At 42.4% G+C, this 15,988-nt stretch overlaps 1 protein-coding gene across 3 annotated transcripts in view; it reads left to right on the forward strand.

Annotated features, from left to right (window-relative positions):
- LOC126475252 (mitochondrial ornithine transporter 1) overlaps positions 1-15,988 on the forward strand; it is a 97,409-nt gene that overhangs the window by 49,679 nt on the left and 31,742 nt on the right. For all 3 annotated transcript variants that reach the window (XM_050102954.1, XM_050102955.1, XM_050102957.1), the window contains exon 4: positions 12,521-12,676. In XM_050102954.1, the coding sequence (XP_049958911.1) occupies positions 12,521-12,676 (156 nt within the window). The remainder of the gene's footprint in view (positions 1-12,520; positions 12,677-15,988) is intronic.

Raw genomic sequence — 15,988 nt, forward strand, 5'->3', positions numbered from 1 at the left:
TTTACAGTTACTACTTCATATCTAAAAAATCATCTATTGAGTAGAAGGAGTTGTCATTCAGAAATTCTTTTAGTTTGCTTTTAAATGTTGGCTGTCTGTCTGTTACACTTTTAATGCTATTTGGCAAGTGACCAAAGGTTTCTGTGGCAGCATAGTTCACCTCTTTCTGTGCCAAAGTGAGATTTAATCCAGATTAGTGAAGATCATCCCTTCTTCTAGTGTTGTAGCTGTGCATTTTTTTTTAAATTGGGTTGGGTTATAAATAACAAATTTCATAAGTGAATATATGTATTGCAAAGGTGCTATGAATATCATGAGTTCCTTAAATAAATGTCTGCAAGGTGATCTTGGGTGGGCTCCAGCTATTATTCTGATTTCACGCTGTTGTGCAATGAATACTTTCTCTTGCCATGACGAATTGCTCCAAAATATGAAGCCATATGAAAACAGTGAATAAAAATAGGCATAATAGGCTAATTTACTGATATGTTTAATACAAAAATTTGCAATAACTCTAATAGTGTAAATAGCTGAACCTAACCGTTTCAGCAGATCTTCGATGTGCTTCTTCAAATTCAATTTCTCATCAGTGGACGCACCCATAAATTTTGAATATTCTGCCTTAGCAACAGACTTCTGTTCACAGTCTATATTTATCAATGGTGCTATGCCATCTCTTGTACAGAATTGTATAAACTGTGTTTTCTCAAAATTTAGTGAGAGTCCATTTGCAGAGAATCATTTAATAATTTTCTGAAAGACATTACTTACAATTTCCTCACCTGATTCTTGCTGGTTGGGTTTGATTACTATACTTGTTTCATCAACAAAAGGAACTAGCTTTGCATCTGGCAAGTCGTTAATATATAATGAGAACAATATGAGACCCAAGACTGAACTCTGTGGGATACCATTCTTAATACCTCCCCATTTAGAAGACTCTGCTGATTTTTGCAGACTATTTGTACAGTTAATTTCAACCTTCTGCATTCTTCCAGTCAAATATAAATTAAACCATACCACAATACTTAAGCTTATGTAGAAGAATTTCATGATTCACGCAATCAAAAGCCTTTGAGAGGTCACAAAGTATTCCAATGGGTGATGTTCGGTATTCATGCATTTCATATTTGATCAGTGAAAGCATATATAGCATTCCAGAATGAAATTTTCACTCTGCAGCAGAGTGTGCACTGATATGAAACTTCCTGGCAGATTAAAACTGTGTGCTGGACCGAAACTCGAACTCGGGACCTTTGCCTTTCGCGGGCAAGTGCTCTACCAACTGAGCTACCCAAGCACAATTCACGCCTCGTCCTCACAGCCTTAGTTCTGCCAGTACCTCGTCTCCTACCTTCTAAACTTTGCAGAAGCTCTCCTGCGAACCAGGCAGAACTAACACTCCCGAAAGAAAGGATATTGCAGAGATGTGGCTTAGCCACAGCCTGGGGGATGTTTTCAGAATTAGATTTTCACTCTGCAGCGGAGTGTGAGCTAATAGAAACTTTCTGGCAGATTAAAACTGTGTGCCGGACAGATACTTGAACTCAGGACATTTGCCTTCCATGGGCAAGTGCTCTACCAACTGAGCTACCCAAGCACGACTAACAACCCATCCTCACAGCCTTAGTTCTGCCAGTACCACGTCTACTTCCTTCCAAACCTTACAGAAGCTCACCTGAGAACCATGCAGAACTATCACTCCTGAAAGAAAGGATATTGCGGAGACATGGCTTAGCCGCAGCCTGGGGGATGTTTCCAGAATGAGATTTTCTCTCAGCAGCAGAGTGTGCGCTGATATGAAACTTCCTGGCAGATTAAAACTGTGTGCCGGACAGAAACTCGAACTCAGGACCTTTGCCTTTTGTGGGCAAGTGCTCTACCAACTGAGCTACCCAAGCACAACTCATGTCCCGTCCTGACAGCCTTAGTTCTCCCTTTACTTCATCTCGTACCTTCCAAACTTTACAGAAGCTCTCCTGCGAACCTTGCAGAACTGGATAGCTCAGTTGGTAGAGCATTTGCCCGCGAAAGGCAAAGGTTCCGATTTCAAGTCTCGGTCTGGCACACAGTTTTAATCTGCCAGGAAGTTTCTTATTAGCGCACACTCCACTGCAGAGTGAAAATCTCATTCTGGAAAAATCCCCCAGGCTGTGGCTAAGCCATGTCTCCACAATAAATTTTCTTTCAGGAGTGCTAGTTCGGCATGGTTTGCACGAGAGCTTCTGTAAAGTTCAAAGGTAGGAGACGAGGTACTGGCAGAATTAAGGCTGTGAGGATGGGATGTGAGTCATGTTTGGGTAGCTCAGTTGGTAGAGCACTTGCCCGCTAAAGGCAAAGGTCCCGAGTTTGAGTTTCGGTCCGGCACACAGTTTTAATCTGCCAGGAAGTTTCATATATAGCATTTTCTGTTGAAAAGCCTTTCTGAAAACCAAGTTGACATTTTGTTAGTACTTCATTTTCACAAATGTCTGATTCTACTCATGAATAAATTACTTTTTCAAGAATTTTGGATACGCGTGTCAGAAGTGAGACTGGGCAGTAGTTGTTAGCATCAGACCTATCCCCTTTTTTATACAATGGTTTAACAATAGCGTATTTCAGTCTATCTGGAAAAATTCCCTGTTTTAGTGAGCTATTACATATGTGAACAAGAATCCTACTTATTTGTTGGGAACAAGCTTTCAGTACTCTGTTGTAAATGCCATCTATTCCATTTGAGCTTTTACTTTTGAATGAATTTATTATTTTCCTAATTTCAGAAGGAGAGGTGGGGTGAATTTCAATTTTATCATATTACATAGTTATTGCCTCTTCCAAATACTTCCTTGCATTTTCTAATGAATAGCTGGATCCTGTTTTCTCTACAATACTTAAAAAATGGTTATTAAAAATGTTTTCTACTTCTGGCTTCTTGTTAACAAACTGTTCATTGAGTTTGATAGAAATACAGTCTTCCTGCGCTCTCAGTTACCCTGTTTCCATTTAACAGTTCCAAAGTGTTGTAATTATATTATCGGATGTGCTAACCTCAGACATAATGCACATACTTCTGGACTTTTTAATAACTTTTCATAATACAGTGCAGTAGTTTTTATAATGTTTCACTGTTTCGGGCTCATTACTCCTCCTAGCTGTAAGATACATTTCCCTTTTCTGTTTACAAGATATTTTTATCCCTTTCATAAGTCATGGCTTTTCACATGGTTTCTTACAATTATATTTTACTGTTTCCTGAGGGAACCTGTTTTCAAATATACTCACAAAGGTATCATGGAATAGGTTAAATTTTAAATTAGTATCAGGTTCCCTGTACACCTCATCACATCCTAACTGTTGCAGGCTTTCCCTAAAATTTTCAGTTGTTAAATCGTCAATTGAATGCACTATTTTGGAGGACTGTTTTGCATTACTGTATGGAGCTATATCGTATATTGTAATTATGATCAGACAGGCCATTCTTAACAGGAAAAGTTTTTACTTGAGTAAATTTATCTTGTATTTCATAGATCACTTTTGCAACATGTATTACATGTAGAAAGCCTCAGTAAAACAGAAGTTGCATACATTTATGAAACAAAAATATTTTTGTATTGTTACATGCTGGTCATTTACAAATTTGTGAGTGACTGCTTATTTATTTTGAAACAAAACTTAAGAAGAAACAGTCATGAAAAACTAACATAAAGTTGCATTTGAAAAAAACTGCAGATGTCTATCCAGGAGTTTTGTAGCTGTGCCTTTCACACTTTTCTGTGCCAAAATTATGTTCAACAGAGCATAGAGCAGATAATATTTCTTCTTACTGTATCTATGATACAAATGAATATTTGACAGTAAATTTCTTTACTGAATAAATGTACTGTGAAGCTGCAGTTAATATTTTCAGTTGATTAAGATAAAGTCTCAAGATGCACATATGCAAACCTGACACACAATTTTAATTTAATTCAATAAAATAATTAAACAATACATTCTTCACAGAATATGCAGCCTATATTTTAACTTCCTTCTGTCGTATTAAAACATTATCTGTCAGGTTCCTAGTATTTTTAGTTATTCATGTTGGAAAATTTCAGGCTGACATTAAATTATTAAGTGACTATTAGTATTTTAGGATATATTTTTCAGTCAGGCTCAGTAAAAGTATGTACATCAAAATATTTGCAGGTAAATAAACATTTCATTCTGTCTGACAGACAAAGTAATAAATTGTGAATATTTTTTCATGGAAATTTCTGGTACCATACATACTTGATGCTGCAACAATTACAAATATTGCATTTTCCTTTATTAACTCACAAGATGTTCCTTCTGTATCCTACCCTATACAGAATTTATCTCATTCTATATTTTTGAATTTATGGTAATGGAGCTACATGAATATTCAAATGATTTATAACCACTTGCATTAAAGATTTCTCCCTGTGGATACATGGTGTTCAGACAGACATATCATGTCAGTTCCCATTCAGCTCTGGAGACCGTTCAGACTTTTTTATGTGATGAGCCATGAGTCTCCGAATATTTCATTTCCATTAACACTATATGCTAGTGAGTCAAAATATTAAACATTATGACTACATGCTTGATAGCATGTTGGTACACCTTTGGAATGCTATACATCAGTGGTTCTGCATGGTATGAGTTTGACTGGTCTTTGGTAGGTTTCCAGGAGTATATGGTACCAGAAGTCTATGCACAGGTTACACAATTCCTGTAAAGTGTGGGCTGGTGGATTGTAGGCATGGAGCTAGTGCCTGAGAGCATCCCATATGTGTTCCACTAGGTTCAGATTAGGCAAATTTGGAGGCCAAGACATCGATGTGAGGTCACTACTGTGTTCCTCAAATCTTTGTGGCTCAGTTCTGGTCTTGTTACATGGACAGTTATCCTCTGGTAAGTAAGCCAGGGAAGACATTAAGCATGAAGGGATGGAGCTGGTCCGCAAGAATGTTTCTGTAGTCCACAGCTGTCACAGTGCCTTTGATTACTACCACATGTCCCTTGGAAGGACAGGTGGACGCCCCCCCCCTCCCCCCATTCCCCCCTCCCCCCTCCCCCTCCCCCTCCCCCCCCCATAGCTTAGTACTGCCCACACTGGCCTGTGTGCATGGCATAATGCATGTTTTGAGCAGCCATTCGCATGGATAATGGCATATCTGGACTGGATCGTCAACCTGGTTTAACAAGAACTGTGATCGATCCAACCTGGTTACATATTTCCATTGATCCACAGGCCAATTTTTATGATCCCATGGCCACTGCAATCATAAGTTATGATGTTGGTTAACATGGGAACATGTAGGGGTCATCTGCTGTAGATCCCCATGTTCAACTAGATGCACTAATTTGTGTGGTCCAAAACATTTCATGGTGGGGCCTGAATGTCCAACATTGTGTTGCCTACTCATGATTTTACCACTCTTCATCCACTTTACGTAGATGCTCGCTGCAGTAGCACTCAACCAGCTGACCAGCTTTACTGTTTCAAAGATGTTCATTCCCAGATGCTAGGTCATAGCAATCTGCACTTCGTCAAAATCATCTATGTCAGTGGATCTCCCCTTTGCTGCCTTTATCTACACTGGACTGCCCCTATTCATATCTGCTTTGCTAGTCCAAACTATTAGATCTATGATTGATACGGTCATTAAACTAATTAGAAAATATAATTGTTCAACTGATTATATATGAGGGTTGGAACTTCAATAGTGGCAACTATTTATTTACAGCTTGTACAAAATAGACGTGTGTTTCAAAGTTTTACTGACCTTTAAAGTAGTCATCAGCATTGTGTATAACCCATTGCCAGCAGTTATGTTGACAGTTTGAGCGGCACGGCCTATTGCCCAACGAATTTGTAGCAGTTCTGAAGCAAATGCCATGAAGTGTTTCCTTCAGTTTATAAATTGAGTTGAACTTACGAGGGCCTAAGTCAGGGGAGTGCAGTACATCTACATATATACTCCGCAATCCACCATACGGTGCGTGGCAGAGGGTACCTCGTACCACAACTAGAATCTTCTCTCCCTGTTCCACTCCCAAACAGAACGAGGGAAAAATGACTGCCTATATGCCTCTGTATGAACCCTAATCTCTCTTATCTTATCTTTGTGGTCTTTCTGTGAAATATAAGTTGGCGGCAGTAAAATTGTACTGCAGTCAGCCTCAAAAGCTAGTTCTCTAAATTTCCTCAGTAGCGATTCATGAAAAGAACGCCACCTTTCCTCCAGAGACTCTCACCCGAGTTCCTGAAGCATTTCCGTAACACTTGTGTGATGATCAAACCTACCAGTAACAAATCTAGCAGCCCGCCTCTGAATTGCTTCTATGTCCTCCCTCAATCCGACCTGATAGGGATCCCAAACGCTCGAGCAGTACTCAAGAATACACCGTATTAGTGTTTTATAAGCAGTCTCCTTTACAGATGAACCACATCTTCCCAAAATTCTACCAATGAACCAAAGACAACTGCCTGCCTTCCCCACAACTGCCATTACATGCTTGTCCCACTTCATATTGCTCTGCAATGATACGTCCAAATATTTAATCAATGTGACTGTGTCAAGCGCTACACTACTAATGGAGTATTCAAACATTATGAGATTCTTTTTCCTATTCATCTGCATCAATTTACATTTATCTATATTTAGAGTTAGCTGCCAGTCTTTACACCAATCAAAAATCCTGTCCAAGTCATCTTGTATCCTCCTACAGTCACTCAACGACGACACCTTCCCGTACACCACAGCATCATCAACAAACAGCTGCACATTGCTATCCACCCTATCCAAAAGATCATTTATGTAGATAGAAAACAACAGCAGACCTACCACACTTCCCTGGGGCACTCCAGATGATACCCTCACCTCCGATGAACACTCACCATCGAGGACAACGTACTGGGTTCTATTACTTAAGAAGTCTTCGAGCCACTCACATATTTGGGAACCAATCCCATATGCTCGTACCTTAGTTAGGAGTCTGCAGGGGGGCACAGAGTCAAATGCTTTCCGGAAGTCAAGGAATATGGCATCCATCTGATACCCTTCATCCATGGTTCGCAAGATATCATGGGAAAAAAGGGCGAGTTGCGTTTCGCAGGAGTGATGCTTTCTAAAGCCGTGCTGATGCATGGACAGCAACTTCTCTGTCTCAATGAAATTCATTACATTCGAACTGAGAATATGTTTGAGAGTCCTGCAACAAACTGATGTTAAGGATATTGGTCTGTAATTTTGAGGTTCCATCCTTCTACCCTTCTTATATACAGGCGTCACCTGCACTTTTTTCCAGTCACTCGGGACTTTACGTTGGGCAAGAGATTCGCAATAAATGCAAGCTAAGTAAGGAGCCAATGCAGTAGAGTACTCTCTGTAAAACATAATTGGAATCCCATCAGAACCTGTCAATTTATTTATCTTCAACCCATTCAGCTGCTTCACAACCCCAGGGATGTCTATCACTATGTCCTCCATACGGGAATCTGTACGAGACTCAAATGGCAGTATGTTTGTACAATCCTCCTGCGTGAAAGATTTCTCAAATGCTAAATTTAAAATTTCAACTTTTGTTTTGCTGTCTTCCGTTGCCAGGCCAGACTGATCAGTGAATGACTGGATGGAAGCCTTTGACCCGCTTACCGATTTTACGTAAGACCAGAATTTCCTTGGGTTTTCAGCAAGATCTTTTGCTAAGGTATGACGGTGGTAGTGGTTGTATGCTTTGTGCATCGATCTTTCTACAGCAGCACGAATCTCTACTAACTTTTGCCTGTCCTCTTTCTCCCAATCTTTGTTCTACTGCGAGTGCAACTGTCTTCGCTTCCTGAGCATTCGCTGAATTGCGCTGTTAAACCACGGTGGGTCTTTTCCATCCGTAACCCACTTTTTCGGCACATACTTGTCCAATGCATGAGTTACAATGTGTTTAAAATTTGCCCATAATTCTTTCATGTCCATCGTACCGGAAGTAATGAAGTCGATTCATTTATGAAGTGGGATGCTAACAACTGCTTATCTGCTCTTTCTAGTAAGAATACTCTCCTAGCCTTCTTGACTGACTTTTTAACTTTCATAACCATAGTCGTAATGACAACATCATGATCACTAATCCCTGTCTCAACACTGACACCGTCGATGAGGTCTGGTCTGTTCGAGGCTACCAGATCTAAAATATTTCCATTACGCGTTAGCTGTCAAGTTAGCTGCTCAAGACAGTTTTCAGATAATGTGTTCAAAAGTAATTCACTTGACGGCTTGTCTGTACCACCTGTAATGAATCCATAGACATCAGAGTCTATACTAGTAGGTTCAAGTCGCCTCCGACTAATATAGCATGATCCGGGTACTTCTACGATACAGAGTGTAGACTCCCTTTGAATGATTCTAGAGCTGTCACGGTGGAACCTGGTGGCCGGTAATAACACCCAACAATTAACTTTATGTCTCCCAGCCCTGTTAAACGTGTCCAGATAACTTCACAATCACACTCTACTTCCACCTCAGTATACACAATATTTTTGTCAACTGCAATGAAGACACCACCTCCTACAGTGTCTAATGTGTCTTTCCGATACACATTCCAACCCTCACTAAATATTTCAGAACTTCCTATCTCAGGGTTCAGCCAGGTCTCAGTCCCGAGAATAATTTGCATGCCACACGCTTCCTGGAGGGCAGTAAATTCAGGAACTTTATTCTGAACACTCTGAAAATTTACTGCTAATATCTTGATAGCTGAAGTGTCTTTACACTGAGCACGTCCTGATTTCCCTGCCTGCACATCGACTGGTGAGTGTTCATCAGGACACCTCACACTACTGCCTAGCCTAAAAAAACACCATGTGCATGCCACAAGCACTCTGCTACCTGAGTAGCCGCTTCCTTTGTGTGGTGCACCCCTGACCTATCTAGGGGCGTCCTACAATATCCCACCCAATAGCGCAAGTCTAGAAATCTGCAGCCAAGACCCTCACAGAGTCGGTGAAGCCTCTGGTTGAGACCCTCCACTCGGCTCCAAACCAAAGGACCCCGATCCACTCTGGGAACGATGCTGCAAATAGAGAGCTCTGCTTGCACCCCATGTGCGAGGCCAGCGGTTTTCACCAAATCCACCAGCTGCCTGTATGAACAGAGGATCGCCTCAGAACCCAAGCAACAGGCATCATTGGTGCCGACTTGAGCAACTATTTGCAGACGACTGCACCCCGTACGCTCGATAGCCGCAGGCAAGGTCGCCTCCACATCTTGGATGAGGCCCCGCGGCAAACAAACCGAGTGCATGTTGGAATTCTTTCCAGCCCTGTACGCTATTTCCCTAAGGGGCTCGATCACCCGCCTAATGTTGGAGCTCCCAATAACCAGCAAGTCTTTGCCCCATGTGCCTGCTCAGGCCCTGCTGAAGGAGCGGCCACCTGCCCACTGACAGGACGAACGGGCAAGGCCAGCCTCCACATTGACCCTCCGCCTTGAGTGATGTGAACGCGCTGCAGTCCGCCACTCACCCTGAGGTGAGGGTGGCCCCAACGCGCCGGGTACACTAGAAGGTGCCTCGGCGGCTGAGTCAGCCGACGCAGCAAGCAACACCTGGGGTTTCTCAAGTGACGTGCCAGACCCTCCGCTGTCGCTGCACCTCAAGGCAGCAGCATGAAGGTGGCTGACCGTGGTCAACAGCACGCTCAGCTGCTCACGAACCGCGGCCAGTTCCTCGTGCACCCGCACACAGCATGCATACACCCTATCCATCCTACTGCTAATATCTGGACGTATAGAGTTGCGAAATATGAAACAGCAATATGCGACTGCACAGTTGCGTCACCAGTGCCAGATTGAGCTGCGATATATGAACAACTACTTACGAACTAACTAATCAAATGATCACGACTACTTCACTATACAGATATTACAATGCGATCCTACCCCTGTCTTAGTACAAATGACAACCGTCTATGCGATGTTACACTCTACCATTATTAAAATTTGATACTACCCCTTTCTAATTCGAAAATACACAAAGATCCGAAAAATTTCACCACGCAAGCACACAAACACACAAAATAATTTGAAATAAACCTGCAGAACTAATACAAAAAACTGAATATACGACTAGTTTCTGCTACTGCTACTCGCACACATCACTCTGCAAGCACAGATGAAACTGCACTGGCCTCTGTCTGCTGCTAACTGACTCTATGAAATAAACAGAAAGCACTGGCTGTACAAAACTGACTAACGACTCCGCGAATTTATACTTTACAGCTATCAATAAGCAATATTACTCCTCTCAAATATGAGAATATGCAAGGATTTTATGTAATTAAATATGCAAGCACACAAACACTCAGAAAGAAATTAAGAATCAAACTCCAAAACAAATATGATAGCTAAATATGCGACTCGCTACTGCACTACTGCTGCACTGATACTTCACCAGCGGCTGCTCAAGGCTCATTAGGTGGTATAGCACTCAGCAGCCCCATCAGTCAAACAAATCAGTAACAGCTTGCACTGTACGTGCTTGAGCATCGTCCTGCAAAATGATGGTTAGGTCCTGCAGAAAGTGTCATCACTTCTGTCTCTGTTTGGTTCATTTTTGGAACAAAACCTACAACCAGCTAAGAGACAGAAATGATGACACTTTCTGCAGGACCTGATCATCATTTTGCAGGACAATGCTCAAGTACATACAGTGCAAGCTGTTACTGATTTGTTTGATTGATGGGGCTGCTAAGTGCTATACCACCTACTGCAAACCCCTGACTTAAGCCCTTATAAGTTCAACTAGATTTCTAACCTGAAGGAAACACTTCACAGCAGTCACTTCAGAACTGCCACAAATTCATCAGGCAATAGACCTGCCACTCGAACTGTGAACACAACTGGCACAGCTAAGAGTATCCTACGACTTGCACATTGCTGGCAATGGGTTATACACAATGCTGGTGACTACTTTGAATCTCAGTAAAACTTTGAAACACGTCTATTTTGTACGAGCTGTAAATAAATAGTTGCCATTATTAAAGTTCCAACCCTTGCATATTACAAAATTTTAAGTATGATTACAGAATGTCACTTCTGTTAACTAACTGCACCTCTTCAATACCTTTGTAAATTTGTATTACACTAATTAAATTTTAGATAGCCTTTATTAAGTAAAATTTACCAGTATATAATGCAATTTTACCAGGCTCATTCCAAAACCAATACTCCCCATTTACTTTCATGGAAACTAGAATAGATACAGAATGCACAAAACACAGTTAAAGCAGCAAGATTTCAGCTGTGTACTGGCATTTTTCCACAATTTATTATGCAATTTTGCCTGTGATGAACAAGAGCCTGCATGCCACACTTGTAAATACCTGAACCAGCCGAGGCAATCCACTGTCTTACAACTTTGATGATAGCATCTGAGACTGGAAAATATGGACTATGTAGTCCATTTTTCACAGGCTCGAAGAGATTGAAGCATGAAGGTGCCAAAGACATTATGATGTATGTGGTAGAACAGTCCAGCAAATATGGCAATGAGTTCCATAGGCTAAAAATTTTTGAGAGCCTGACATTACGTTTCAAGCAGAACTTTGCGTTCTTCTGTGGCCTGACTCTGGAAATTTGGGCTTTCATACTAGACTAGTGCCATCTTGTAGCTTTGTGAACTGACAGTTGCTTTAGGCTTTCAAAACATCCAAAAGATCTACACCCTTGCTATCCAATAAGACTGTGCACGTCACATTACCTGCAGATGGCTTTTTCTTGAACTTCTTTTTTGACAGAGAACTCACATGTTGCCACTCAGAGGGCTGTCTTTTGAATACTGGCTCTTAGCTGTAATGCCAAGTCTCATCTTTGGTGTTCAGAAAATTTCCACTTTCAGCCTCATATCAAACAGCAGGCCCCAACAAATTACCATTTCACACACACTTTGCGATAACTGAGGTATGCATAACATTTTGTCTAAGGCATTACAGCCAACACTGTACAAAATTTCTTGGTCACAAATTATCAATCAACTCAGTTGAGTTGGATGAGATACTGTTCATTATGAGGGATGGGAACTGAGCAGCATCAACTGGGGTGTGCCTTTTCAGGCATATCATTTTCACCACTAATGAAACACAGTGTCCACTTCATCCCATTAGTCGCATCTGCTGCATTGTTTCCATACAGCTTTAACAAGCATCGATGGATTTCAGTTGGTATAGTTTGCTAAGCAGTAAAGAATTCAATGACACATATCTGTTTCATAAACACCTTGATGGGAGGCACCATTTTGGAATGCTCTCTTACTACTGCCATTTGTCACAGGACAATGAAACTAACAGGAGACTAGCAAGAAAATAAAAAAATTACTTCCACATCAACATAATCTGGCTGGGCACACAAGTCAGCACAGCAAAATATAAGGCATTGGTTTCAGAAGGCCCTTGTGAATATAAACTGGTTAGCAACTAGATAATTATAACGCAACTGCTTTCTTGTATGTCAAAGTAATGAAATTTTCCTTTACTTTCCAGAATACTGGTGATCTGAGCACTCTTGCAAATGCTTCTGCAGGTTTCTTTGCTGCCTTCTTTTCATCCCTTGTTTTGTGCCCTACAGAGCTGGTTAAATGCCAACTACAAGCCATGCGGGAGGTTCAGATGCAATCACTGAAACAAGGGGATACAGTGGTTAGTATTGTGCTTAACTGGTGAAAAGTGTGTTTTTGGAACATAAAAATATTTTTTTTGATTTTTTAAAATGGGAGAGTTAAAAAATAAGCATAATGCTTAGACCATAACAATGTTTTGATGAATGCACAAAACTATTTCAGGAGATTCTAGCAGGTGCTACATGTGAAAATGAAATTTATTTTTTTATACTGTAATGTGTACTAAGGCAAGATCATAGGAAGATCAATAATGTGTAGTGTGATAGGTTCCTGTCCTACTGAATCTACTCTTTGTAGTTTTTTTTTATTTTATATATATATACATACACACACACACACACATATATATATATATATATATATATATATATATATATATATATATATATATATATATATATATATGTCTAAAAAGAAAGATGATGAAACTTACCAAACAAAAGCGCTGGCAGGTCGATAGACACACAAACAAACACAAACATACACACAAAATTCTAGCTTTCGCAACCAATGGTTGCCTCGTCAGGAAAGAGGGAAGGAGAAGGAAAGACAAAAGGATATGGGTTTTAAGGGAGAGGGTAAGGAGTCATTCCAATCCCGGGAGCGGAAAGACTTACCTTAGGGGGAAAAAAGGACAGGTATACACTCGCACACACACACATATCCATCCACACATACACAGACACAAGCAGACATTTGTAAAGGCAAAGAGTTTGGGCAGAGATGTCAGTCGGGGCAGATGTACAGAGGCAAAGATGAAGTTGAAAGACAGGTGAGGTATGAGCGGCGGCAAATTGAAATTAGAAATTAGCGGAGATTGAGGCCTGGCGGATAGCGAGAAGAAAGGATATGCTGAAGGGCAAGTTCCCATCTCCGGAGTTCTGACAGGTTGGTGTTAGTGGGGAGTATCCAGATAACCCGGACGGTGTAACACTGTGCCAAGATGTGCTGGCCGTGCACCAAGGCATGTTTAGCCACAGGGTGATCCTCATTACCAACAAACACTGTCTGCCTGTGTCCATTCATGCGAATGGACAGTTTGTTGCTGGTCATTCCCACATAGAACGCTTCACAGTGTAGGCAGGTCAGTTGGTAAATCACGTGGGTGCTTTCACACGTGGCTCTGCCTTTGATCGTGTACACCTTCCGGGTTACAGGACTGGAATAGGTGGTGGTGGGAGGGTGCATGGGGCAGGTTTTACACCGGGGGCGGTTACAGGGGTAGGAGCCAGAGGGTAGGGAAGGTGGTTTGGGGATTTCATAGGGATGAACTAAGAGGTTGCGAAGGTTAGGTGGACGGCGGAAAGACACTCTTGGTGGAGTGGGGAGGATTTCATGAAGGATGGATCTCATTTCAGGGCAGGATTTGAGGAAGTCGTATCCCTGCTGGAGAGCCACATTCAGAATCTGATCCAGTCCCGGAAAGTATCCCGTCACAAGTGGGGCACTTTTGGGGTTCTTCTGTGGAAGGTTCCGGGTTTGAGGAGATGAGGATGTGGCTCTGGTTATTTGCTTCTGTACCAGGTCGGGAGGGTAGTTACGGGATGCAAAAGCTGTTTTCAGGTTGTTGGTGTAATGGTTCAAGGATTCCGGACTGGAGCAGATTCGTTTGCCACGAAGACCAAGGCTGTAGGGAAGGGACCGTTTGATGTGGAATGGGTGGCAGCTGTCATAATGGAGGTACTGTTGCTTGTTGGTGGGTTTAATGTGGACGGACGTGTGAAGCTGGCCATTGGACAGGTGGAGGTCAACGTCAAGGAAAGTGGCATGGGATTTGGAGTAGGACCAGGTGAATCTGATGGAACCAAAGGAGTTAAGGTTGGAGAGGAAATTCTGGAGTTCTTCTTCACTGTGAGTCCAGATCACGAAAATGTCATCAATAAATCTGTACCAAACTTCGGGTTGGCAGGCCTGGGTAACCAGGAAGGCTTCCTCTAAGCGACCCATGAATAGGTTGGCATACGAGGGGGCCATCCTGGTACCCATGGCTGTTCCCTTTAATTGTTGGTATGTCTGGCCTTCAAAAGTGAAGAAGTTGTGGGTCAGGATGAAGCTGGCTAAGGTAATGAGGAAAGAGGTTTTAGGTAGGGCGGCAGGTGATCGGCGTGAAAGGAAGTGCTCCATCGCAGCGAGGCCCTGGACATGCGGAATATTTGTGTATAAGGAAGTGGCATCAATGGTTACAAGGATGGTTTCCGGGGGTAACAGACTGGGTAGGGATTCCAGGCGTTTGAGAAAGTGGTTGGTGTCTTTGATGAAGGATGGGAGACTGCATGTAATGGGTTGAAGGTGTTGATCTACGTAGGCAGAGATGCGTTCGGTGGGGGCTTGGTAACCAGCTACAATGGGACGGCTGGGATGATTGGGTTTGTGAATTTTGGGAAGAAGGTAGAAGGTAGGGGTGCGGGGTGTTGGTGGGGTCAGGAGGTTGATGGAGTCGGGTGAAAGGTTTTGTAGGGGGCCTAAGGTTCTGAGGATTCCTTGAAGCTCCGCCTGGACATCAGGAATGGGATTGCCTTGGCAAACTTTGTAAGTAGTGTTGTCTGAAAGCTGACGCAGTCCCTCAGCCGCATACTCCCGACGATCAAGTACCACAGTTGTGGAACCCTTGTCCGCCGGAAGAATGACGATGGATCGGTCAGCCTTCAGATCACGGATAGCCTGGGCTTCAGCAGTGGTGATGTTGGGAGTAGGATTAAGGTTTTTTAAGAAGGATTGAGAGGCAAGGCTGGAAGTCAGAAATTCCTGGAAGGTTAGGAGAGGGTGATTTTGAGGAAGAGGAGGTGGGTCCCGCTGTAATGGACACAGGCAGACAGTGTTTGTTGGTAATGAGGATCACCCTGTGGCTAAACATGCCTTGGTGCACGGCCAGCACATCTTGGCACAGTGTTACACCGTCCGGGTTATCTGGATACTTCCCACTAACACCAACCTGTCAGAACTCCGGAGATGGGAACTTGCCCTTCAGCATATCCTTTCTTCTCGCTATCCGCCAGGCCTCAATCTCCGCTAATTTCTAATTTCAATTTGCCGCCGCTCATACCTCACCTGTCTTTCAACTTCATCTTTGCCTCTGTACATCTGCCCCGACTGACATCTCTGCCCAAACTCTTTGCCTTTACAAATGTCTGCTTGTGTCTGTGTATGTGTGGATGGATATGTGTGTGTGTGCGAGTGTATACCTGTCCTTTTTTCCCCCTAAGGTAAGTCTTTCCGCTCCCGGGATTGGAATGACTCCTTACCCTCTCCCTTAAAACCCATATCCTTTTGTCTTTCCTTCTCCTTCCCTCTTTCCTGACGAGGCAACCATTGGTTGCGAAAGCTAGAATTT

The sequence above is a fragment of the Schistocerca serialis genome, chromosome 4, assembly GCF_023864345.2.
Source record: "Schistocerca serialis cubense isolate TAMUIC-IGC-003099 chromosome 4, iqSchSeri2.2, whole genome shotgun sequence".
In the NCBI taxonomy this organism is placed as follows: Eukaryota; Metazoa; Arthropoda; class Insecta; order Orthoptera; family Acrididae; genus Schistocerca; species Schistocerca serialis.